The following is a 23,518-nucleotide window of genomic DNA, read 5'->3' as shown; positions in this document are numbered from 1 at the left end:
GGTTCACCACTCTCTGGGTGAAGAAATTCCTCCTCATCTCTGTCCTAAATGGCTTACCCCTTATCCTTAGACTGTGACCCCTGGTTCTGGACTCCCCGACCATCGGGAACATCCTTCCAGCATCTAGTCTGTCCAGTCCTGTCAGAATTTTATAAGTTTCAATGAGATCCCCTCTCAATGAGCCGAAATGCCCTCTTTCCGTACTGTAACTTTCTATGATTCTAATGAACCCGAGCTGCTCCAGTCCGTCCACGTTTACTGTGCAGTCCCTCATCCCTGGAACCATGCTTGTAAATATCAAAATTCAACCATTAAAAACACACAACACACCACACATAGTCTGTGAGAGGGTTATTAACAAGAAGGGGGCAATGTTTCAGACACAGGCGCACTCACAGTGAAGAGGTCTCTGTGATGGGCGCTGGGAAGATCACCTGCCGAGGCCTAACCCGTGTCAGGGAACCTGTACCGAAAGAGAAAACCCGGGCAACCCAGCAACAGCAGCACAACCCGCCTTCCCCGACGCAAGACATACCATCCGAAGCCAACCAACGCCTAAAACGCTCGGGATGTCGACGGGAATTATTATTACACACAACGTGGAAAGATTTTTTTTAATCCAGACACCATTCAAAAAAAAATTTGAAAGAAGGAAGTCGTTAGAAGCCGAGTTCAGGGCAGCGGGCAAAAGAAGGTCGTGCTCACGTGACTCCGCCGCAGACGCGCCTCTCCACACCGATTGGTCAAGTCTGCGGGTCTCCAAGGCGCCTCATCCAATCGCGCCGCCGGATGATTGGAATCCGTTGGGCGGGGGGGTCAGAGAAAGGTCACGCTCAACCATAAATGTATTTTGATGCTTTGGCAACATAAGATGTAACTTATCATGCCAATAAAGCGATTTGAATTGTGAATTGGATGATGGGAGTTTTTCTTCGTGCCAGCCGATCGAAACTACAACTCCCAGAAGGCCCCGCGGGTGACGTCGACTTACGTCGCGGGGGGAGGCTGGCGGTTGAGGGAGGAGTTGCCGCCGCTGGAATTTTCCAACCGGTAGGTCGGGGAGGGAATGATTTAGCGGGAGGTTGCGGCACCCAGCGGCATTTTTATTTATTTATATATATAAATCAGCAATCTTATAGCGTGAGGTTGTTTCTCCCCTCCGTGCGGGGGATTGTCGGCGGACGCCGGTGGCGCCGCCCAATCCCGCCCGAAGGCAGGCCGCGAGGAGGTGGGGAAGCCCGGCCTCGATTCTATTGGTGGAAGGGCGAGGGGGCGGGGCTGCATCTCATTACTGTCAATCAGCCAATGAGGTTGGAGGGAATGGGTGGTTATGAGGGGACCGTTCCCTGTGTCCAGGGCCCCTGCAACACTCCTTTTCAGGTGACAGAGCGATTTACTTGCACTTCAGCCATGATCTCATTGAATGGCGAGCAGGCTCGAGGGGCCGAATGGCCTACTCCTGCTCCTATCTTCTATGTTTCAGTATGCTGTATTCACCACTCAGGAGACCAAACGCAGATTGGGTGACCGCTTTGCGGAACACCTCCGTTCAATCCGGCAAGGGTGACCCTGAACTTCCAGACCACCCCCCCCCCCCGTCAATTTAGTTCTCTGCTCCGCTCCCACTCTGACCTCTCTCTCTGTCCGTGGCCTCTTGCACTGTTCCGACGAAGCTCAACATAAGCTCGAGGAACAGCACCTCATCTTTCGATTCGGCATGATGATCAGCCATGATCTCATTGAATGGCGGAGCAGGCTCGAGGGGCTGAGTGGAACTGAAAGAAATCAGTATTTGTAGGGAAATGGTGTTAGGAAAATTGATGGGACTAAAGGCCGATAAATCCCCAGGGCCCGATAATCTACATCCCAGGGTACTTAAGGAAGTGGCCCTAGAAATAGTAGATGCATTGCTGGTCATCTTCCAGAACTCGATAGACTCTGGAACAGTACCCATGGATTGGAGGGTAGCTAATGTTACCCCACTATTCAAAAAGGTGGTCGAGAAAAAGCGGGGAATTACAGACCGGTAAGCCTGACATCGGTAGTGGGGAAAATGCTAGAATCTATTATAAAAGATGTAATAGCAGAGCACTTGGTAAGCAGTGACAGGATCGGACAAAGTCAACATCGATTTACAAAAGGTGAATCATTTACAAATCATGCTTGACTAATCTGCTGGAATTTTTTGAGGATGTAACTGGTAAAATAGATAAGGGAGAACCAGTGGATGTGGTGTATTTGGACTTTCAGAAGGCTTTCGATAAGGTCCCACATAAGAGATTAGCGTGCAAAATTAAGGCACATGGGATTGGGGGCAAGGTATTGACTTGGATGGAGAACTGGTTGGCGGACAGAAAGCAAAGAGTTGGAATAAACGGGTCATTTTCCGAGTGGCAGGCAGTGACTAGTGGGGTACCGCAAGGATCGGTCCTAGGACCCCAGCTGTTCACAATAATGATCTGGACGAGGGAATTGGATGTAATATCTCCAAATTTGCAGACGACACAAAGCTGGGTGGGAGGGTAAGCTGTGAGGAGGATGTCGTGAAACTCCAGTACGATTTGGACAGATTGGGTGATTGGGCAGAAACATGGCAAATGCACTATAATGTGGATAAATGTGAGGTTATCCACTTTGGTGGCAAAAACAGGAAGGCAGATTATTATTTGAATGGCAATAGATTGGGAGAAGGGGAAGTGCAAAGAGACCTGGGTGTTCTTGTGCACCAGTCGCTGAAGGTAAGCATGCAGGTGCAGCAGGCGGTTATTAAGAAGGCAAATGGTATGTTGGCCTTCGTAGCAAGAGGGTTCGAGTACAGAAACAAGAATGTCTTGCTACAGTTGTACAGGGCCTTGGTGAGACCGCACCTTGAGTATTGTGTGCAGTTTTGGTCGCCTTACCTGAGGAAGGACGTTCTTGCCATGGAAGGAGTGCAGCGAAGATTCACCAGGCTGATACCTGGGATGGCAGGAATGACGTATGAGGAGAGATTGTGTCGATTGGGCTTATACTCACTGGAGTTTAGAAGATTGAGAGGGGATCTCATCGAAACTTATAAAATTCTGTCAGGCCTGGACAGACTAGATGCAGGAAGGATGTTTATGATGGCCGGGGAGTCCAGAACCAGGGGTCATAGTCGAAGGATAAGGGGTAAGCCATTTAGGACTGAAATGAGGAGGAATTTCTTCACCCAGAGAGTGGTGAACCTGTGGAATTCTCTGCCACAGAGGGCGGTGGAGGCCAGTTCATTAAATATATTCAAGAAAGAGTTGGATATATTTCTTAAGGCTAAAGGGATCAAGGGATATGGGGAGAAGGCAGGGTTAGGGTACTGAATTTGGATGATCAGCCATGATCTCATTGAATGGCGGAGCAGGCTCGAGGGGCCGAATGGCCTACTCCTGCTGCTATCTTCTATGTTTCTGTGGCACTTTACAGCCCTGTGGACTCAACATCGAGTTCAACAGTTTCAGATTGTAACCTCTGCCCCTTTTTATTTTTCACACGGCAGCTGTTGATGATTCTGCCATTTCCATTTGCACTTCATCTAGATTCATCTTTTGTTTCTTAACTTGTCCCATTACCACCTCCTTTTGCCTTGCACCATCATCCCTTTTGTCTCTTAATCTCTCCCGCCTTCCATCTTAGCACAGATCTTCCCTTTTGTTCATTCCTCCCCTCCCCCTTTCCCTGCTCCGACACTTGCTTACATCTCCCAACTTTTTCCAGTTCTGATGAAAGGTCATCGACCTGAAACGCTAACTCTGTTTCTCTCTCTACAGATGCTGCCTGACCTGCTGAGTATTTCCAGCATTTTCTGTTTTTATTTTGTGGTTATGTTACTGGATCCAGAAGCCAGGACTAATGATTCCGGAGACCCGAGTTCAAAACCAGCCACGGCAGCTGGGGAATTTAAATTCAGTTCATTCAATAATTCTGTAATTAAAAAGCTATCAGTAATGGTGATCATGAAACTATCAGATTGTCATTAAAAACCCATCTGGTTCACTAATGTATTTCTTTTTTAGGGAAGGAAACCTGCTGCCTTTACCTGGTCTGACTCCAGACCCACAGCAATGTGGTTGACTCTTAACTACCCTTTGAAATGGCCACTTGCTAAGCCACTCGGTTGTCAAGAAGGTGTTTCACCACCACTTTTTCAGGGGGCAATTAGGGATGGGCAAAAAATGCCAGCCCTGCCAGCGATGCCCACATCCCGTGAATGAATTTTTTAAAAAGGCAGGGCGGGGCCAGTCCTCAAAGCAAACGGTCCCGCTCCAGACCAGAGATGATTGGGCAATTGCCCCGTCAATCACTACTGTGTCAGCCAGTGGCTCAGTGGGCAGCACCCTTGCCTCGGAGTCAGAAGGTTGCGGGTTCAAGTCCCACTCCAGAGACTTGAGCACAAAAAATCCAGGCTGACACTCCCAGTGCAGTACTGAGGGAGTGCTGCACTGTCCGTGTCGTCTTTCAGATGAGACGTTAAACTGAGGCGCCGTCTGCTCTCTCAGGTGGATCCCATGGCACTATTTCGAATAAGAGCAGGGGAGTTCGCCCCGGTGTCTTGGCCAATATTTATCCCTCAACCAACATCACTAAAACAGAATATCTGGTCATTATCACATTGCTGTTTGTGGGAGATTGCTGTGCACAAATTGGCTGCCGCTTTTCCTACATTACAACAGTGACTACACTTCAAAAAGTACTTCATTGGCTGTAAAGCGCTTTGGGACGTCTGGTGGTTGTGAAAGGCGCTATATAAATGCAAGTCCTTTCTTTTTTTTCTTTTCTTGGAGTCACTGCTGTGGGATTGATTTTTTGCACATAATTTGTGCATTTTGCTGTAGAAATTTTGGCCCGGATTTTGCGGTGTGACGCCGCTGACCTCGAAGAAAGCTGCCCACAAACTTTGAGTGGGCTCTGTGTCCTCGACCTCACCTTTTCCGATGTGATTTTCCATCTGGTGCCATCTATGGGGTGACCTGCAACAGTGATGTCATCAAGTAGGCTAAGCAGCCAATCACACTGAAGAATTCTCACAGACAGACAGCAACCCAGGAAGTAAAAAACAGGTTTTATCATTCACTTTTTGTAATTTTTCAGAAAGCGAAATAAAGATTGCGACATACACATGGGATTAAAGTAAAAGCTGAAATATCAAATGTAAGAAGTCACACAACACCAGGTTATAGTCCGTGATTTCAAATAAAGCTGTTGGACTATAACCTGGTGTTGTGTGACTTCTTACATTTGTCCACCCCAGTCCAACTCCGGCATCTCCACACCTGAAATATCAAAGCAAACTTTAAAAAAAATAATTTTTATTATTTTAAAAATCTATGGAATTTTTATCATGGAATGGAGAAAATAACAATCCATGAATATAAAATTAGTTTTTCAGGGCCAGAGAGGTTGTTCAGCAGTAATTATGACTTAGTACACCGTTAAAGAGTTACACCTCATTCAACAAGGCTTAACTTTTTCAAGAGTTTTTACAGCGAGAATAGTGCGTAAAAAGTGGAAGTTCACGTCAATTCAGTGATTTCTAATTGATTTCCATCTGCAAGGACTGCAACAGCGCATCTTGTGGAGGAGCAGGGTATCAGTGACAACAACTTCCAGATTTCAGCGTATGTGCGGACTCCAGAAGTTGCTGTCCGTTTTACAGAGTAATGATGGCGAATGCTGACAGTTTCACTGTCATTACAACTGCAAATTCTGGGCCATTCAATTTGTATTGTGTAACTATTCTCCACTCATTACATTTCGCTCCTGCTTCCTCTGGTTGGAGAGTCTAGAACCAGGGGCTTCAGTCTCAGGATAAGGGGTCGGCCATTTAGGACTGAGATGAAACATAGAAACATAGAAGATAGGAGCAGGAGTAGGCCATTCGGCCCCTCGAGCCTGCTCCGCCATTCAATGCGATCATGGCTGATCATTCAAATTCAGTACCCTGTCCCTGCTTTCTCCCCATATCCCTTGGTCCCCTTAGCTTTAAGAAATATATCCAACTCCTTCTTGAATATATTTAATGAATTGGCCTCCACCGCCCTCTGTGGTAGAGAATGCCACAGGTTCACCACTCTCTGGGTGAAGAAATTCCTCCTCATCTCAGTCCTAAATGGCTTACCCCTTTTCCTTAGACTGTGACCCCTGGTTCTGGACTCCCCCCGGCCATCGGGAACATCCTTCCTGCATCTCGTCTGTCTGGTCCTGTTAGAGTTTTATAAGTTTCAATGAGATCCCCTCTCATTCTTCTAAACTCTAGCGAATATAAACCTAATCGACCCAATCTCTCTTCATATGTATCTTCACTCAGAGGTTTGTGAAACTTTGGAATTCTCTACCCCCAAAGGACTGGATGCTCTCTCATTGAGTATATTCAAGACTGAGATTGATAGATTTTTGAACACAAAGGGAATCAAGGGTTACGGGGATAGGGCAGGAAAGTGGAGTTGAGGTTGAAGATGAGCTTATTGAATGGCGGAGAAGGTTCGAGGGGCCGTATGGCCTACTCCTGCTCCTATTTCTTATGTTCTTAAGAAGCCATGTCTTTCCAAATATTTATTAATTTTATCCTGTATTTTGGCCTCAAAGCAAGCCTACTATTGACAGGTCAATATTTAAGAACATAAGAAATAGGATCAGGAGTAGGCCATTTGGCCCCTCGAGCCTGCTCCGCCATTCAAAAAGATCATGGCTGATCTGATCTTGGCCTCAAGTCCCCTTTCCCGTCCGCTCCCCATAACCCTTGACTCCTCTGTAGCTCAAATATCTGTCTATCCGCCTTGAATATATTCAATGACTCCGCCTCCACAGCTCTCTGGGTTAGAGAATTCCAAAGATTCACGACCCTCTGAGAGAAGAAATTCCTCCTCCTCTCTGTTTTAAATGGGCGACCCCTTATTCTGAAACTATGCCCCCTAATTCTAGATTCCCCCACGAGGGTCAACATCCTCTCTGCATCGACCCTGTCAAGCCCCCTTAGAATCATATATGTTTCAATAAGATCACCTCTCATTCTTCTAAACTCCAATGAGCATAAGCCCAACTTGCTCAACCTTCTCACATAAGACAACCCTTCCATCCCAGGAATCAACCTAGTGAACCTTCTCTGAACTGCCTCCAAAGCAAGTATATCCCTCCTTAAATAAGGTGACCAAAACTGCACGCAGTACTCCGGATGTGGTCTCACCAGCACCCTGTACATTTAATTGGTTTATCCCCCTTTGAACAGAGGTGAATCATTTGGCAACCATCCAGCATTTTTTGCACAATTTCCATATCTAAAAATGTTTGAAAGATTGTGGTCGACACTTTAACTATTGCTTCACTGACTTCATTAGCATCCTAACTCGCACCGAGACCCATTCACCTGTGCTCATTGATCTGCATTGACTCCTGGTCTGGCAATGCTTAGATTTTAAAATTTAATTTTAAAAAAGTGCAATAACAGCCCTTTCTAAAGATCCAGGGCCAGAAGATTCACAAGGCAAATCGACAAGTCAGAAATAAGCACAAATACAACTGAGTTGCTTGCACTCCATGGGTGGATGAGCAGGTCTAGGAGACTGGTAATGGCCCAGAGGGTGTATTTTTTGGTTGTGTTTACTCACAACAGTAACTGCAATGTAATTCATTCTAAGTGAAGTGCTTGGGGCATTTCTGAGAGATGTGATGAGGTGCTTAATAAGTGCAAGTTTGGTCATTGCATACTTCACGTAATAGAAATGGTACATTTAGTGCTTTTTTTATTACCATCATACTTTATAAGCAAATTTATTCTCAGGAAAGCACATTTATTACAGTTGATTGGCTCCTATGTAAGTGGCTTAATTTTTATGCGAACCAGCAAGACTTCACAACAGCAGCAGCAATCTTGGGTATTTTTCATCCTTGTATTTTCTAATTATAATGAAGGAACTTTATTTTATACTCACAGCCTCCACTTCTTACTGCCGCTTATTTATTCTCCCTCTCTCAGCACCTTTCACGAGCCAAAACATTTAGCCCTTTATGCGAAGTGAATAGGTTGTAGTATGACTCTGGTTAAATGCTTGGTTGTACAGAGTATAATCTGCTCACTATATAGCCCAGATCGCCCGATTTTTGGAAAAACAGGTCCACAAGCCACGTGTTAAAGGCAAACGTACAAATTGCTTATTATGAAAAAGAAATAAAAACAAGTTATATCTTTTTAAGCATTTTCGGGATGTGGGCATCACTGGCAAGACTGGCATTTATTGACCATCTCTCTCCTTGGACCCCAGCTGTTCACAATATATATTAATGATCTAGACGAGGGAACTAGATGTAATATCTCCAAGTTTGCAGACGACACAAAGCTGGGTGGGCGTGTGTGCTGTGAGGAGGATGCCGAGAAACTCCAGGATGATTTGGACAGGTTGGGTGATTGGGCAGAAGCATGGCAGATGCAGTATAACGTGGATAAATGCGAGGTTATCCACTTTGGTGTCAAAAACAGGAAGGCAGATTATTATCTGAATGACAATAGATTGGGAGAAGGGGAAGTGCAACGAGACCTGGGTGTCCTTGTGCACCAGTCGCTGAAGGTAAGTATGCAGGTGCAGCAGGCGGTTAAGAAGGCAAATGGTATGTTGGCCTTCGTCGCGAAAGGGTTTGAGTACAGGAACAAGGATGTCTTGCTGCAGTTGTACAGGGCCTTGGTGAGACCACATCTTGAGTATTGTGTGCAGTTTTGGTCGCCTTATCTGAGGAAGGATGTTCTTGCCATGGAGGGAGTGCAGCGAAGATTCACCAGGCTGATACCTGGGATGGCAGGAATGACGCATGAGGAGAGATTGGGTCGATTGGGCTTATACTCGCTGGAGTTTAGAAGAATGAGAGGGGATCTCATTGAAACTTATAAAATTCTGACAGGACTAGACAGACTAGATGCAGGAAGGATGTTCCCGATGGTCAGGGAGTCCAGAACCAGGGGTCACAGTCTAAGGATAAGGGGTAAGCCATTTAGGACAGAGATGAGGAATTTCTTCACCCAGAGAGTGGTGAACCTGTGGAATTCTCTACCACAGAAGGCAGTAGAGGCCAATTCATTAAATATATTCAAGAAGGAGTTGGATATATTTCTTAAGGCTAAAGGGATCAAAGGGTATGGGGAGAAAGCAGGGACCGGGTACTGAATTTGGATGATCAGCCATGATCTCATTGAATGACGGAGCAGGCTCGAGGGGCCGAATGGCCTACTCCTGCTCCTGTCTTCTATGTTGCCCTGAGGTGGTGGTGGTGGGCCTCCTTCTGCAACGCTGCAGTCTGTGTGGTGAAGGTGGTTTCATAATGGGGCGGGAGTTCAACTGAGTGGTCCATCTGGTTTTATTCTTGTTGGTCTTTGTACTGGTTTGATACAACGGGAGTGGCTTGCTAGACCACATCCAGACGGTAGTTAAGAGTCAACCACATTGTTGAAGGACAGGAGTTACATGTAGGCCAGACCGGGTAAGGGCGGCAGATTTCCTTCCCTAAAGAGTATTAGTGAACCAGTTGGGGTTTTTAGGACAATTGACAGCTTTGTAGTCAATTTTATTGATGACAGCATTTTTCTTATTTCCAGATTTTTAAAAACTGAATTCCAATTGTCAAACTGCTGTGATGACATTTCAACTCCCATTACTAGTGGGTTACGAGTCCAGGCCTCTGGATTACCAGTTCTGACAAAAGGTCATCGACCTGAAACGTTAACTCTGGTTCTCTCTTCACAGATGCTGCCTGACCTGCTGAGTATCTCCAGCATTTTCTGTTTTTATCTCTGGATTACTAGTCCAGTTACATAACCACGACACTATTGTACCCCCGCTTGACTAATTTACATTACGTTTCTGAGTCCAAATCATTGGTGTAAATTAGAGACAATTAATGGTCCCAACACTACTCCCTGGGCCACTCACTCCACTCAATGTCCCGTCACCCCTGACATAACTCCTCTAACAAGAGCTCATTGTTTTCCAGCCTTCAGCCAGGTTCTTATCCATTCCCAAGGTTTACCCTGAATCTCAAAACATTATTTTGAACTGAAGTCACTGTTGTTATGTAAACAAAATGCAGCTGTTTATTTGTGCATAGCAAGATCCCACAAACATCAGTTGGATATATGATCAGTTAATCTGTTCTTTGGTTCCGTTTAGTTAAGGATGGAATTCCATTGCCTCCAGGAATTTGTGTTTCCTCTTTTATGCCACATACCTTTCCCCTCAACAGTGCTAAATTCTCGAAGAAGCCCAAATCTGTCCAAGGCATGAATACTATTCCCTATCTTGGAAGACTCTTCTAACTCCCCTCTCATACTCGGGCAGAAAATGAGAAAAAGCTTGTTACCTGATGGGGCTTTCACCTCCAACCTCCTTTGCAACCCTTCTTGTTTCTAGTGTCAGCCATGGCTGAGTTGGTAGCACCCTCACCTCTGAGTCGGAAGGTTGTAGGTTTAAGTCCCACTTCAGGCTGACACTCCAGTGCGGTACTGAAGGAGTGCTGCACTGTCAGAGGTGCTGTCTTTTGGATGAGATGTTAAACCAAGGCCCCGCCTTCCCTCTCAGGTGGATGTAAAAGATCCCATGGCACTACTTCGAAGAAGGGCAGGGAAGTTATCCCTGGTCTCCTGGCCAATATTTATATCTCAATCAACATCACTAAAACAGATTATCTGGTTGTCATCACATTGCTGTTTATGGGAGTTTGCTGTGAGCATATTGGCTGCCGCGATTCCGATAGTACAACAGTAATTACACTTCAAAAAGTACTTCATTGACTGTAAAGCGCTTTGGGACATCCGGTGGTCGTGAAAGGTGCTATATAAATGTAAGTCTTTTTCTGTATTATTGATTGTACTGTGGTTAGTGCAATTCTGATCTTTCATATTTTTCCTAAGCTGTAAATAGTGTCATATATGCCTTTCTTCTGCTTAACATTATTACTTTGTTAAATAGAAACATAGAAGATAGGAGCAGGAGTAGGCCATTCGGCCCCTCGAGCCTGCTCTGCCATTCAATGAGATCATGGCTGATCATCCAAATTCAGTACCTGCCCCTGCCTTCTTCCCATATCCCTTGATCCCTTTAGCCTTAAGAAATATATCTAACTCCTTTTTGAATATATTTAATGAATTGGCCTTCACTGCTTTCTGTGGTACAGAATTCCACAGGTTCACTACTCTCTGGGTGAAGAAATTCCTCCTCATCTCTGTCCTAAATGGCTCACCCCTTATCCTTAGACTGTGACCGCTGGTTCTGGACTCCCCGGCCACCAGGAACATCCTTCCTGCATCTAGTCTGTCTGGTCCTGTTAGAATTTTATAAGTTTCAATGAGACCCCCTCTCATTCTTCTAAACTCCAGCGAGTATAAGCCTAATCGACCCAATCTCTCCTCATACGTCATTCCTGCCATCCCAGGTATCAGTCTGGTGAATCTTCGCTGCACTCCCTCCATGGCAAGAACATCCTTCCTCAGATAAGGCGACCAAAACTGCACACAATACTCAAGGTGTGGTCTCACCAAGGCCCTGTACAAATGCAGCAAGACATCCTTGTTCCTGTACTTGAATCCTCTCGCTACGAAGACCAACATACCATTTGCCTTCTTAACCGCTTGCTGCATCTGCATGCTTACCTTCAGCGACTGGTGCACAAGGATACCCAGGTCTCGTTGCACTTCCCCTTCTCCCAATCTATTGCCGTTCAGATAATAATCTGCCTTCTTGTTTTTGCCACCAAAGTGGATAACGTCGCATTTATCCACGTTATATTGCATCTGCCATGCATCTGCCCAATCACTCAACCTGTCCAAATCATGCTGGAGTTTCTCGGCATCCTCCTCACTGCACACACGCCCACCCAGCTTTGTGTCGTCAGCAAACTTGGAGATATTACATCAAATTTCCTCGTCTAGATCATGAATATATATTGTGAAAGATTACCAAAGTATTACAAAGCAGTCACAATAATGAGCCAACATGTATTTCTAACTATCCTCTATGTTTCTATGTTTAGTATTCAAAGAGTTATTTGAAAGTAATGTGAACACTATATAATACATAATTTCTCTTTTTTTAACAAACTATTGTGCTGTTTAAATAGCATCTGCTAAATCATTTTGTGCCCTGGTTGAAGTTACAGTTCTTTGCAAATCTCATTGTGTTTATGGATAACCAATAAACACACTGTCCAATAATAAACACATTCCATGGGGGGCGGGGGGGGAATACAAAGGGTTTCTTCCTGTTTATACCGTTTTTATCAAATCAAAAAATCCCGAGATCGGAAACTAACATCAGAATTGTTTTGAGGTGCACAGATCCTGCAATCAGAATTGTGACACAAAGTACGGTAAGTCTGTCTGATCTTGAACATATCACAGGAAACTGTTTGGCTAATGGCAGTAATGGCCAGATTCACTGATTATAATACCACCAGCCCCTTCTGGGTGAAAGCAATTACTATTCAATTAAAAACAAGGTTAGTGATTGAATAGGAATAAATGCTGTTAATGGACACAGGCCACAGTACAAAAGCACTATCACAATAGTATATGTACAAAGCCCAGCTAAAAGAGACCGACAAGTATGTCCACACAATCTGCTTCCTTGCAGTGCATACTTTCAATTTATATAATATAAACAGAAACTGCTGGAAATACTCAGCAGGTCAGGCAGCATCTGCGGAGAGAGAAACTGAGCTAACGTTTCAGGCCTGTGAGCTTTGGTCACAATTTTGTATTTGTAAGTTCTCTGATGCATATTAAAACAGTAACGGATTCAGATTTCAATTATTTTGTAAACTAACATTACATTTATTGGGCACATTATTACATGGTGTTTTCGTAACAATGAAGACATTTTAACATTACTACTTAAAGGCAGGGTGCAGATTTAGTTTGGAGTGGTTTTTTGGGGCAATGTCCTCGGTCTGTCATGAGGTACCATCCACTCCACTAGGACGCCTTTTCAGCCGCTGCAGCAGCCATGCTACGAAGTTTAAACAGCTCGACCTTGTGTTCACGGCTTTCTTCCAGATTCCTCCACCAATGTTCTTCCTTTAATCGCTGGACAGAATTGTACACAAACATTCCATTAGATATATGAGATGTGACCTCCATCAGTGATTAGCATATTTCTGTTGAATTTTTATCAAGATGAGGGATGTTAATCCTGTGAAACTAAGTAACGTTTGGAGTCATAGGGCTCGATTTTGCCAGTGTGGGCGGGCTGGGCATATCGGGTGTTATTGGAGTCCTGAACCCGACTCCAGTGTGATGTGGGGAAAAATTGCGATTTTCCCCTAATTGGGCACTTGATTTCCAGCGTGTGGGAACCCCTGGCCCAATTAGTCTTTCCATCCTGAAAGTCGCCTCCGATGACGTCATCAGTGCTGCTGGATTTAAGGCCTGCAAGCAGCCTTGCTTCTTCTGGAGACTGGAAACGCTTTGGACATTGTATGAAGGACTTCATTTACCGACCATGTCCACCAGCAAGCAAAAGTGTGCCCCTCGATTTGATGAGCCCTCCCTCCAAGCTCTTGTGCAGGGAGCAAGATCTAATAAGGAGGTGCTCTTCCCTTCCTCAGGGAGAAAAAAGCCACGACAACAAAGTAAAGCTGTGTGGCTGCAAGTGGCCCAGGAGGTCAATGCCATCTCTGTTCCGCAAAACCTGGCTGCAATGCAGGAAGAGGTTTCATGACCTGCACACTGGAAAAGTGAGTATGACTTTCCCTTCACCCTCGATCTGATCCCCATCGCCTCTCCTCACCAGCACTCTGCTTTGCCAACCTCTTCCTCCACATCCCACTTGACACTTACATCCCTGCACCCTTACCCATTCCCTCTCTCTCTATGGTCACATTCACTTAACTATTCGACCATGCAGCCCTCACACTCCCTATCACTGTGATGCAATGACAACTTACAACACACAGGGAGGGCCCTTTGTCTCCTTCTAAGCATCTATGCTATGGAATCTCTACACTCACTCCTTCATTCTCACTCAAACTCCACTTGTGTCCCTCATTGCAGGAAAAGAGAGCCCACAATAAGAGGGAAAGAGCGAGGACAGGAGGAGGGCCACCCTCAGTAGCCCAGCTCACCACCTCGGAGGAGGCGGCCCTGGAAATTGCTGGGATCGAGGACGATTCCCAAATGGGGGACGGACAGGCGGGCGCATCACAGCAAGCTTGTGACAGAATAGTTTGGCATCTCTCTCACTGACATTGCATGAGTCACTGATAATGAATCTGATGCTCTAACAGATTGACTTATGGTCATCTGCACTATTCAATGTGCATGTAACCTTGACCTCACATCTCCAACTCTTTCCTTTACTCCCCCACAGGACTATCGACAGCCCCCGTCCCCACTGTCCAGGAGGAAGAGACTGAGTTTACAGACTCCTCAGAGGAAGCTGCAACCTCTGAGGGCGCTGCGTCAGCAGAATTAAGCGCACACATCACCAGCGTAGACACTCACACCTCGGTGGGACCTTCGGGACATAGAGTTTTCACCTGGTGTATCACAGCTCACAAGTGAGCATCAACAGATGGTGGCGACAGGGACAGCAGTGGAGAGTCCTCGTTGGAGGGCGCAGGACACTCCCAGCTCGGCTCCGCTGCATGTTGACCCCGTGCCTCCGGGTCCATCCAGAAGGACAGCGGTGCTGGAACTCCAGGAACAGGTGCAGGGTCGCTGTGAGTGTGGAGCGAATGGAGGAGTCCATCGCTAACATGAGCAGAGCCTTTGTGGAGGCGTTGGCGCATGAATGCATCACCATGGAAAGGATGGCAACCTCCGTGGAAAGGATGGCTACGGCCATGAAGGAGCTTAGTCGCCAGGGTCGTGAAAACATGGTCATTGTTCACAATAGACTGACATCTCTTGAGGAGCGACGGTCAGCTATTGAGCATACAAAACAGACATTCATGCAAGTCCCCGGGAGTAGGACTTCCAGTACAGAAATGGGTCCTCATGGCCCCCCTGAAGTGCAGCAAGGTGCTGTCAAGCCACTTGCTAGCTCGGAAGTGGGGCTGACCCATGAGAGGGATGTTGGTGGCAGACAGCAAGGAAGTGGGGGCTCCTCTCCAAGCGCTCACACGGCCATGCCACTGCAAAGCCCTCGGTCAGAGCCCCACCAGAGTCCCCACCCAACTGAGATCCCTCACAGCTGCAGGAGCAGCAGACTGTTGCTGAGCCCTCACAGGTTCACAACCCCAGAGGACGCCCGCCAAAGGTGTCGAGACAGGAGCAGCAGGAAAGTGAGCAAGGGGCCTCCACATCTGCTGAAGCCACAGGGGAAGCACTCTTAGGCGCACCCTTAAGAGGAAAATAATGCACAAGTAGTCACAAGGGTAGTCACTTGCGTGTAATGTTATGTTTAATGTTGAAAAGCCATCAGATGCTTATTGCCATTAAAAATCTGATGGCCAACTGTTGCAGTTGTAGCATGTGTCATGTCGCTAATGGGACTTCCACATTGAGGGCTTAGGATTACTTGCAATTGTCAGTATGGTGGTCAGAGTGATAGGAATCCGCAGGTTCCTGGCCATTGTCGAGGGCCTGATAAGAAGGTGCGAGGCAAAAGTGTTTGATTGTGCAGGCTAAGCAAATCTGGCCAAGATGAGTGCGTGCCTTGCATCCCGGGCAGCAATGTGCTCGCATGCTGCCGCCGCTGGTTGATGCGCCTCTGCAAGCTGTTTGTTGTCGCTCTCCTCCTCCTCCTCATCTGAGGAGGCGATGTGATGAGTCACTTGTTCCTCAGGCATCTGCAAGCCACGATGCTGTGCCATGTTGTGAAGTGCACAGCAAACCACGACCATTCTGGAGACCCTGGCTGCTGAGTACTTAGAGGTGAAAGACCAGTGTATTAATCCACTGGACCAACCAGGTCACTGAATCTAAATTATTTATATCATGGGTGACATCTTTGAGTTATTTATATGTTGAAATTGAGAGCTTCCCCTCCTGACTTTCTCAGCTTGCATATAAAGAATCTTGGTTGCGGTGCACCCAACCTCGGCACGCGTCACCACCTTTCAGGAGCACTTACAGCCAAGCTCGTTCTTCTTCTTCTTCTTCTAGTTCTTCTCACCTCGCAACCACACAGGGACTTTTCCAGCTGGAGTCTCTGGGTAGGAATCAACACTAATGTGCTTCACTGAGGTGTAATCAAAATAATGGATGCTGAGCCAAAGAAGGGGATAGTAGACGCGATGGCCAAAAATGTGGTCAAAAAAGGTGGTTTAAGGAGGATCTTAAAGGAGATGGGGCTGAGGGATTTAGGGAAAGCAGAGGGCCTGAGTGGCTGAAGGCACGGCCGCCAATGGTGGGGCGAAGGGATGGAGGCCAGAATCAGAGGTACGGGGGGTGTGGAGGGCAGGTACAAAATTAGGGAGGGGCAATGCTGGATGCTGAGCCAAAGGCGGCCAGAGAGGGTCAATAACCAGGGGGCATAGATTTAAAGTAATTGGTAGAAGGATTAGAGGGGAGTTGAGGAGAACTTTTTTCACCCAGAGGGTTGTGGGGGTCTGGAACTCACTGCCTGAAAGGGTGGTAGAGGCAGAAACCCTCATCACATTTAAAACGTACTTGGATGTGCACTTGAAGTGCCGTAACCTATAAGGCTACGGACCAAGAGCTGGAAAGTGGGATTAGGCTGGATAGCTCTTTTTCGGCCGACACAGACATGATGGGCTGAATGGGAAATGTATGAAAGAAAGACAGAGAGCTGCTTGCTGTTTTAACTCTGAGAAACAGCATATTTTGCAGATGATATATAACGGTGTGAAACTAGACACTAGATGGTGCTGTTGAAAGGAATAAATGATAGTCTGCCTCCAGGTATGAAAAGATGAGCGCTCCCAGAAGATAAACACAAACCATGGATAACTCCGGATATAAGAGCAAAAGCCAGTCCCCCAGCGTGAACACTTCATGCCACAATGGTGTTGGAGGTGTTGAAGCACCAACGCATAGTGCCACAGCAGTAGTGCAACACGGTTTGCTCGTGATTTTTGTACCTCCGATTGGGCAGTTACAGAGTACCTGTTTGGCATCCTCGCTGAGCATTCATGGCACAGAGGTACTGGAATGCAGGGGAAAAAAACAAGATAGAGGGAAAAAAAACCTCAAACAAGAGACAGAAATAATTCAACATTTGAAATGGTTAACAAGCAAAAAGAGTGGAGAGGAATGAGATTTGCAGGACCAAAAGCACCGTCAAAGTGCCAAGGAGACTTTTGAAGGAAGAGAAGTAACAAGGAAAATGTTTTGGAAGAAAATTTCAGAAAGCAGGGTGGTGCTGGCTTAAAGAATGGCCTCTCAGTGGGAAGGAAGTTATAAACTGAAGTCAGAAGAGCACGAGTCGGCTGATTCATGCAGTTGGCAAAGGTTGTTTGGATAAGGTGGAGCAAGCCCACGAAGGATCTGAAGGCAAGAACTAGGAAATGGAACTTTATTGCACACAAATCTTTGAAGGTGGCAGAAAGTTCAGAAGGCTGTCAAAAAAGCATATGGGATCCTTTGCTTTATTTTTTTTATTCGTTCATGGGATGTGGGCGTCACTGGCAGGGCCAGCATTTATTGCCATCTGATACTGCCTTCGAGAAGGTGGTGGTGAGCCACTTTCTTGAACGGCTGCAGTCCACGTAGTGAAGGTACTCCCACAGTGCTGTTAGGGAGGAGGTTCCAGGATTTTGACCCAGCGACTAGGAAGGAACGGTGATATATTTCCAAGTCAGGATGGTGTGTGACTTGGAGAGGAACTTGCAGGTGATGGTGTTCCCATGCGCCTGCTGCCCTTGTCCTAAGTGGTAGAGGTCGGGGGTTTGGAAGCTGCTGTCGAAGAAGCCTTGGTGAGTTGCTGCAGTGCATCTTGTAGATGGTACACTCTGCAGCCACGCCAGTGGTGGAGGGAGTGAATGCTGAAGGTGGTGGTTGGGGTGCCAATCAAGTGGGCTGCTTTGTCCTGGATGGTGCCAAGCTTCCTCAGTGTTGTTGGAGCTGCACTCATCAGAGTATTCATTACACTCCTGGCTTGTGCCTTCTAGATGGTGGAAAGGCCTTGGGGAGTCAGGAAGTGAAACACTCGCCGCAGAATTCCCAGCCTCCGACCTGCTCTTGTAGCCACAGTATTTATGTGGCTGGTCCAGTTAAGTTTCTGATCAATCGTGACCCCCAGGATTTGACGATGGTTATGATTGAATGTCAAGGGGCGGTGGTTAGATTCTGTCTTGTTGGAGATAGTCATTGCCTGGAACTTGTGTGACACGAATGTTATTAATAAAGAAATAGAATACAAAAGGAAGGAAGTTATGGTAGACATTTATAAAACACTGGCTGAGGCTCAGCTGGAGTATTGTGTTCAGTTCTGGGCACCACATTTTAGGAAGGATGTAGAAGAGAGGGTGCAGAAGATATTTACTAGAATGGTTCCGGGGATGTGGGACTTTAGGTTTGTTGAGAGACTGGAGAAGCTGGGGTTGTTCTCCTCAGAGCAGAGAAGGTTAGGAGGAGATTTGATAGAGGTGTTCAAAATCATGAATGGTTTTGATAGAGTAAGTAAGGAGAAACTGTATCCAGAAGGATCGGTAACCAGAGGACACAGCTTTAAGGTGATTGGCAAAAGAACCAGAGGCGACCTGAGGTAACATTTTTTTACGCAGCGAGTTGTTGAGATGTGGAATGCGCTGCCTGAAAGGGTGGTGGAAGCAGATTCAATCATAACATTCAAAAGAGAATTGGATAAATACTTGAAAGAAAAAAAATTTCAGGGCTATGGGGAAAGAACAGGGGAGTGGGACTAATTGGATAGCTCTACCAAAGAGCCAGCACAGGCACGATGGGTGAATGGCCTCCTGTGTTGTATCATTCTATGATTCTACAATTTAATATGGCACAATGAGTCAGTGAACCTTAATGAGGATGGGTGTCTGGGAGAGAACTTGCCTGGGAGAGAACTCGGGATCATTTTGGAATGTGGACCTAGCAAGGAGAAGAATCAATTTTCAAGGTGATGAAGGCATGAAAAAAGGAGTGGAGGTGTTAAGTAAGGACAAAAGAAGGCAATGTCCACGTGGATGGGAGGGGGGAGGTGGGCTTACCAGTAGACCAGAGGTGTGGTATGACACTCAGCTCAGGGACAAACAGGCCTACAAGACTTCGTACAGCTGGGTTCATCCTGAGAGAGCAAACCAGGTAGGTTAATGGAATCGAAGCCTGAGGCACATAGGTGCTGTCAAGAACCAATCAAGATGGCTTCAGTCTTGTCAATGTTCAGCTGCAGGAGGTGACGGCCCACCCAGAACTTGAGGTCAGATGGGCAGTCCTTAGATCATGAGTGGTGGCCGAGCTCGAATTGGGTGATGTCTATCAATATATAAATATTATAATATCTATATATATAAAACGGTATGCCTCTCTGTCTGTCTTTCTGTCTCTCTGTCCGGCTATACAATCAAAAGTTATAGAGCGTACCTACATGTGTGTTACATCAAAAGAAAGCTTACGATTCCAGAACGGTCGTAAGCGTATTTACGTTTCGGTGAGACAAAGATTGTGCCCGCAGTATCCAAAAAACGTTCAAAATTCCGCTCATTATCTGCTCATTAGCATTGAGTGACGTCGAGGTCGACCAATCGTACGGTCGAGCGACCCGACGGTTGACCAATCGCTGCGTGGCGGGGGCGGGTTCCTGGCGCGTGCGGGCCCTCCTAGAGTTAAGTGACGGGACGATTGACCAATCCTACGCTTCGGTGACCTGACGATCGACCAATCGGTGCGTGTGTGGGCGGGCCTTATCGTTCTGAACCGAGGTGAGTCGCCGCCATCTTGATTCCAAACTTTTCATTTCTTTTTCCCGCTTTCTGCGTCTTAAAAAAAAAAGTTGCTTTTAAAACACATATTGTTTTTTAAAAAAGTTAATTACTTTCTAAATCTTTTATCTAATCTCGTTAATTTTCCTACCTTTCCCCATTATTGCAGGTAGGCCTCGAAGTCTGGGCATCTGTTGCCAGCCATGCTGGACCCCAGGCAATTGCTTTGTTGCAAGCTCCTCCCACCCCTCACCCCCCACCCCCTCCCCCCCACCCCCGCCCCGCTGGGCCCGATTCTGAACCAGCGGCCAGCCATCTTGGTAAAGGCTGGCTGGGCTCACTGCAAGCTCCTCGCGCTTCATTCGCACGTGCACCTCCACACAGAGCGCGGCCAGAGGGAAGCGAGCAGGTTAGCCCGGGGGGGGGGGGGGCTCAGGAGGGGAGGGGGAGCGGAGAGGGTTACCCCGGCAACCGGGCTCGCTAGCCGCAATTGGCCGTCTCAAGCCGCTCAGGCCCGGTCCCGGAGATCGGGAGGCGGAGAGGGGAGGAGGGTTACCAAGGCAACCGGGCCCGGCCAGCCGCAATCGGCCGTCTCAAGCCACCTCAGGCCCGGCCTCGGGAGGGCGGGGCTCGGGCTGACCGGGGCGCTGCGCCCGGCATGTCAGTGCGTGGGGCGGCACGGAGCTCAGCGGAGCCATCGCCGGCAGAGGGGAGAGGGTCTGCTGGCTCCCCCCTCCCTTTCTCCCCCCCTCCTTTCCCCACCTCCCCCACCCTTCCCCTCCTCTCCCCCCCCTCCCCTCCTCTCCCCTCCTCTCACCCTCCCCTGCCCCCCACCCCCTCTCCCCCCCTCCTCCCCTTCCCTTCCTCTCCCCTCTCCCCTTCCCTTCCCCCCTCCCCCTCCTCCCCCTTCCCCCTCCCCCCTTCTCCCCCCCTCCTCCCCCCCTTTCCGCCCCCTCCCCTTTCCCCTCCCTTTCCCCCCTCCCCTTTCCCCCCTCCCCTTTTCCCCCTCCCCCCCCTCCCCCCCTCCCCTTTGCCCCCCCTCCCCTTTCCCCCCCTTCCCCCCTCCCCCCTCCCCTCCCCTTTCCCCCACCTTCCCCCCCCCCACCTTCCCCCCCTTCCCCCCAGTCGCGCTCTCTCTTCCCCTCAGTCGCACTCTTTCTCTCTCTCTTCCAACAACAACATGCCCTCAAAAATCCTTCGGCACCGCCGGGCACTTCAGCTAGTATATAATAAAGCTAACCCATGTTTGAGGTGGATATGGAGTAGAATACCCAAATTGAGAATGAATATTTAATAACATAAGAACATAAGAATTAGGAGCAGGAATAGGCCATACGGACCCTCGAGCCTGCTCCACCATTCAATAAGATCATGGCTGATCTTCTACCTCAACTCCACTTTCCCGCCCGATCTCCGTATTCCTTGATTCCCCTACAGTCCAAAAATCAATCATAGAAACATAGAAGATAGGAGCAGGAGTAGGCCATTCGGCCCTTCAAGCCTGCTCCACCATTCAATGTGATCATGGCTGATCATCCAAATTCAGTACCCTGTCCCTGCCTTTTCTCCATATCCCTTGATCCCTTTAGCCTCAAGAAATATATCCAACTCTTTCTTGAATATATTTAATGAACTAGCCTCCACCGCCCTCTGTGGCAGAGAATTCCACAGGTTCACCACTCTCTGGGTGAAGAAATTCCTCCTCATTTCAGTCCTAAATGGCTTACCCCTTATCCTTAGACTATGACCCCTGGTTCTGGACTCCCCGGCCATCAGAAACATCCTTCCTGAATCTAGTCTGTCCAGACCTGACAGAATTTTATAGGTTTCGATGAGATCCCCTCTCAATCTTCTAAACTCCAGTGAGTATAAGCCCAATCGACACAATCTCTCCTCATACGTCATTCCTGCCATCCCAGGTATCAGCCTGGTGAATCTTCGCTGAACTCCTTCCATGGCAAGAACGTCCTTCCTCAGGTAAGGCGACCAAAACTGCACACAATACTCAAGATGTGGTCTCACCAAGGCCCTGTACAACTGCAGCAAGACATCCTTGTTCCTGTACTCAAATCCTCTCGCTATGAAGGCCAACATACCATTTGCCTTCTTAACCGCCTGCTGCACCTGCATGCTTACCTTCAGCGACTGGTGCACAAGGACACCTAGGTCTCGTTGCACTTCCCCTTCTCCCAATCTATTGTCATTCAGATAATAATCTGCCTTCCTGTTTTTGCCACCAAAGTGGATAACCTCACATTTATCCAGGTTATATTGCATCTGCCATGCTTCTGCCCAATCACCCAACCTGTCCAAATCATCCTGTAGTTTCTCGGCATCCTCCTCACGCACACACGCCCACCCAGCTTTGTGTCGTCTGCAAATTTGGAGATATTACATCTAGTTCCCTTGTCTAGATCATTAATATATATTGTGAATAGCTGGGGTCCAAGGACCGATCCCTGCGGTACCCCACTAGTCACTGCCTGCCACTTGGAAAAAGACCCGTTTATTCCAACTCTTTGCTTTCTGTCTGCCAAACAGTTCTCTATCCAAGTCAATACCTTGCCCCCAATCCCATGTGCCTTAACTTTACACACTAATCTCTTATGTGGGACCTTATCGAAAGCCTTCTGAAAGTCCAAATACACCACATCCACTGGTTCTCCCTTATCTATTTTACTAGTTACATCCTCAAAAAATTCCAGTAGATTGCAATTGACTTTGTCCAATCCTGTCACTGTTTTCCAAGTGCTCTGCTATTACATCTTTTATAATGGACTCTAGCATTTTCCCCACTACCGATGTCAGGCTTACCGGTCTGTAATTCCCCGTTTTCTCTCTACCACCTTTTTTGAATAGTGGGGTAACATTAGCTACCCTCCAATCCATGGGTACTGTTCCAGATTCCATCGAATGTTGTAAGATGATCAGCAATGCATCTACTATTTCTAGGGCCACTTCCTTAAGTACCCTAGGATGTAGATTATCGGGCCCTGGGGATTTATCGGCCTTCAATCCCATCAATTTCCCTAACACCATTTCCCTACAAATACTGATTTCTTTCAGTTCCTCCCTCTCATCAGACCCTATGTTCCCCGACATCGCTGGGAGGTTATTTGTGTCCTCCTTTGTGAAGACAGAACCAAAATACGTATTTAATTGGTCAGCCATTTCTTTGTTCCCCATTATAAATTCCCCTGATTCTGACTGCAAGGGACCTACGCTTGACTTCACCAATCTTTTTCTCTTCACATATCTATAAAAGCTTTTACAGTCAGTTTTTATGTTCCCAGCAAGCTTACTCTCATATTCTATTTTCCTTTTCTTAATTAATCCCTTTGTCCTCCTTTGTTGAATCCTAAACTGCTCCCAATCCCCTGGATTACTGCTTTTTCTGGCCAATTTATATGTCCTCTCCTTGGATCTTATGCTATCCCTAATTTCCCTCGTTAGCCACGGTTGAGTCACCTTTTTTGTTTCATTTTTACGCCAAACTGGGATGAACAAATTCTGTCGTTCATCCATGCGGTCTTTGAATGTTTGCCATTGCCTATCCACCGTTAACCCTTTGAGTGACATTCCCCAATCAATCCTACCCAACTTGTGCCTCAGACCATCGTAGTTTCCTTTATTTAAATTCAGGACCCTAGTCTCTGAGTCAACTACTTCATTCTCCATCTTAATGAAGAATTTG

At 47.1% G+C, this 23,518-nt stretch overlaps 2 protein-coding genes and 1 long non-coding RNA gene across 10 annotated transcripts in view; 1 reads left to right on the top strand and 2 right to left on the bottom strand.

The window, feature by feature from the left end:
- Positions 1-1,086, bottom strand: part of rnf4 (ring finger protein 4) — a 55,782-nt gene extending 54,696 nt beyond the window's left edge. Inside the window, exon 1 of one of the 5 annotated variants that reach the window (XM_085973529.1) lies at positions 706-1,086. The gene's annotated coding sequence lies outside the window, so the exon portion shown is untranslated. The other 4 variants (XM_085973202.1, XM_085973615.1, XM_085973139.1 and 1 more) reach the window with 4 other exon arrangements.
- Positions 684-4,008, top strand: LOC147123972 (uncharacterized). Its single transcript, XR_015074575.1, has 2 exons — positions 684-1,050; positions 3,783-4,008. It is a non-coding gene; the product is annotated as an uncharacterized LOC147123972 (long non-coding RNA).
- Positions 4,009-12,678: 8,670 nt separating this feature from the next.
- The window catches only part of cfap99 (cilia and flagella associated protein 99), a 218,573-nt gene continuing 207,733 nt past the window's right edge, over positions 12,679-23,518 (bottom strand). For 2 of the 4 annotated variants that reach the window (XM_085972776.1, XM_085972864.1), the window contains one exon: positions 12,679-13,072. In XM_085972776.1, the coding sequence (XP_085828902.1) occupies positions 12,962-13,072 (111 nt within the window). In that variant the 3' untranslated portion in view covers positions 12,679-12,961. The remainder of the gene's footprint in view (positions 13,073-23,518) is intronic. The other 2 variants (XM_085973036.1, XM_085972952.1) reach the window with 2 other exon arrangements.

This window comes from Somniosus microcephalus, chromosome 1 (genome assembly GCF_052327205.1).
Source record: "Somniosus microcephalus isolate GS21.2 chromosome 1, FLI_Smic_1.0, whole genome shotgun sequence".
NCBI classification, from domain to species: Eukaryota; Metazoa; Chordata; class Chondrichthyes; order Squaliformes; family Somniosidae; genus Somniosus; species Somniosus microcephalus.
Note: the sequence above shows the minus strand (reverse complement) of the source record. Positions and strands in the feature narration are given on the sequence as shown.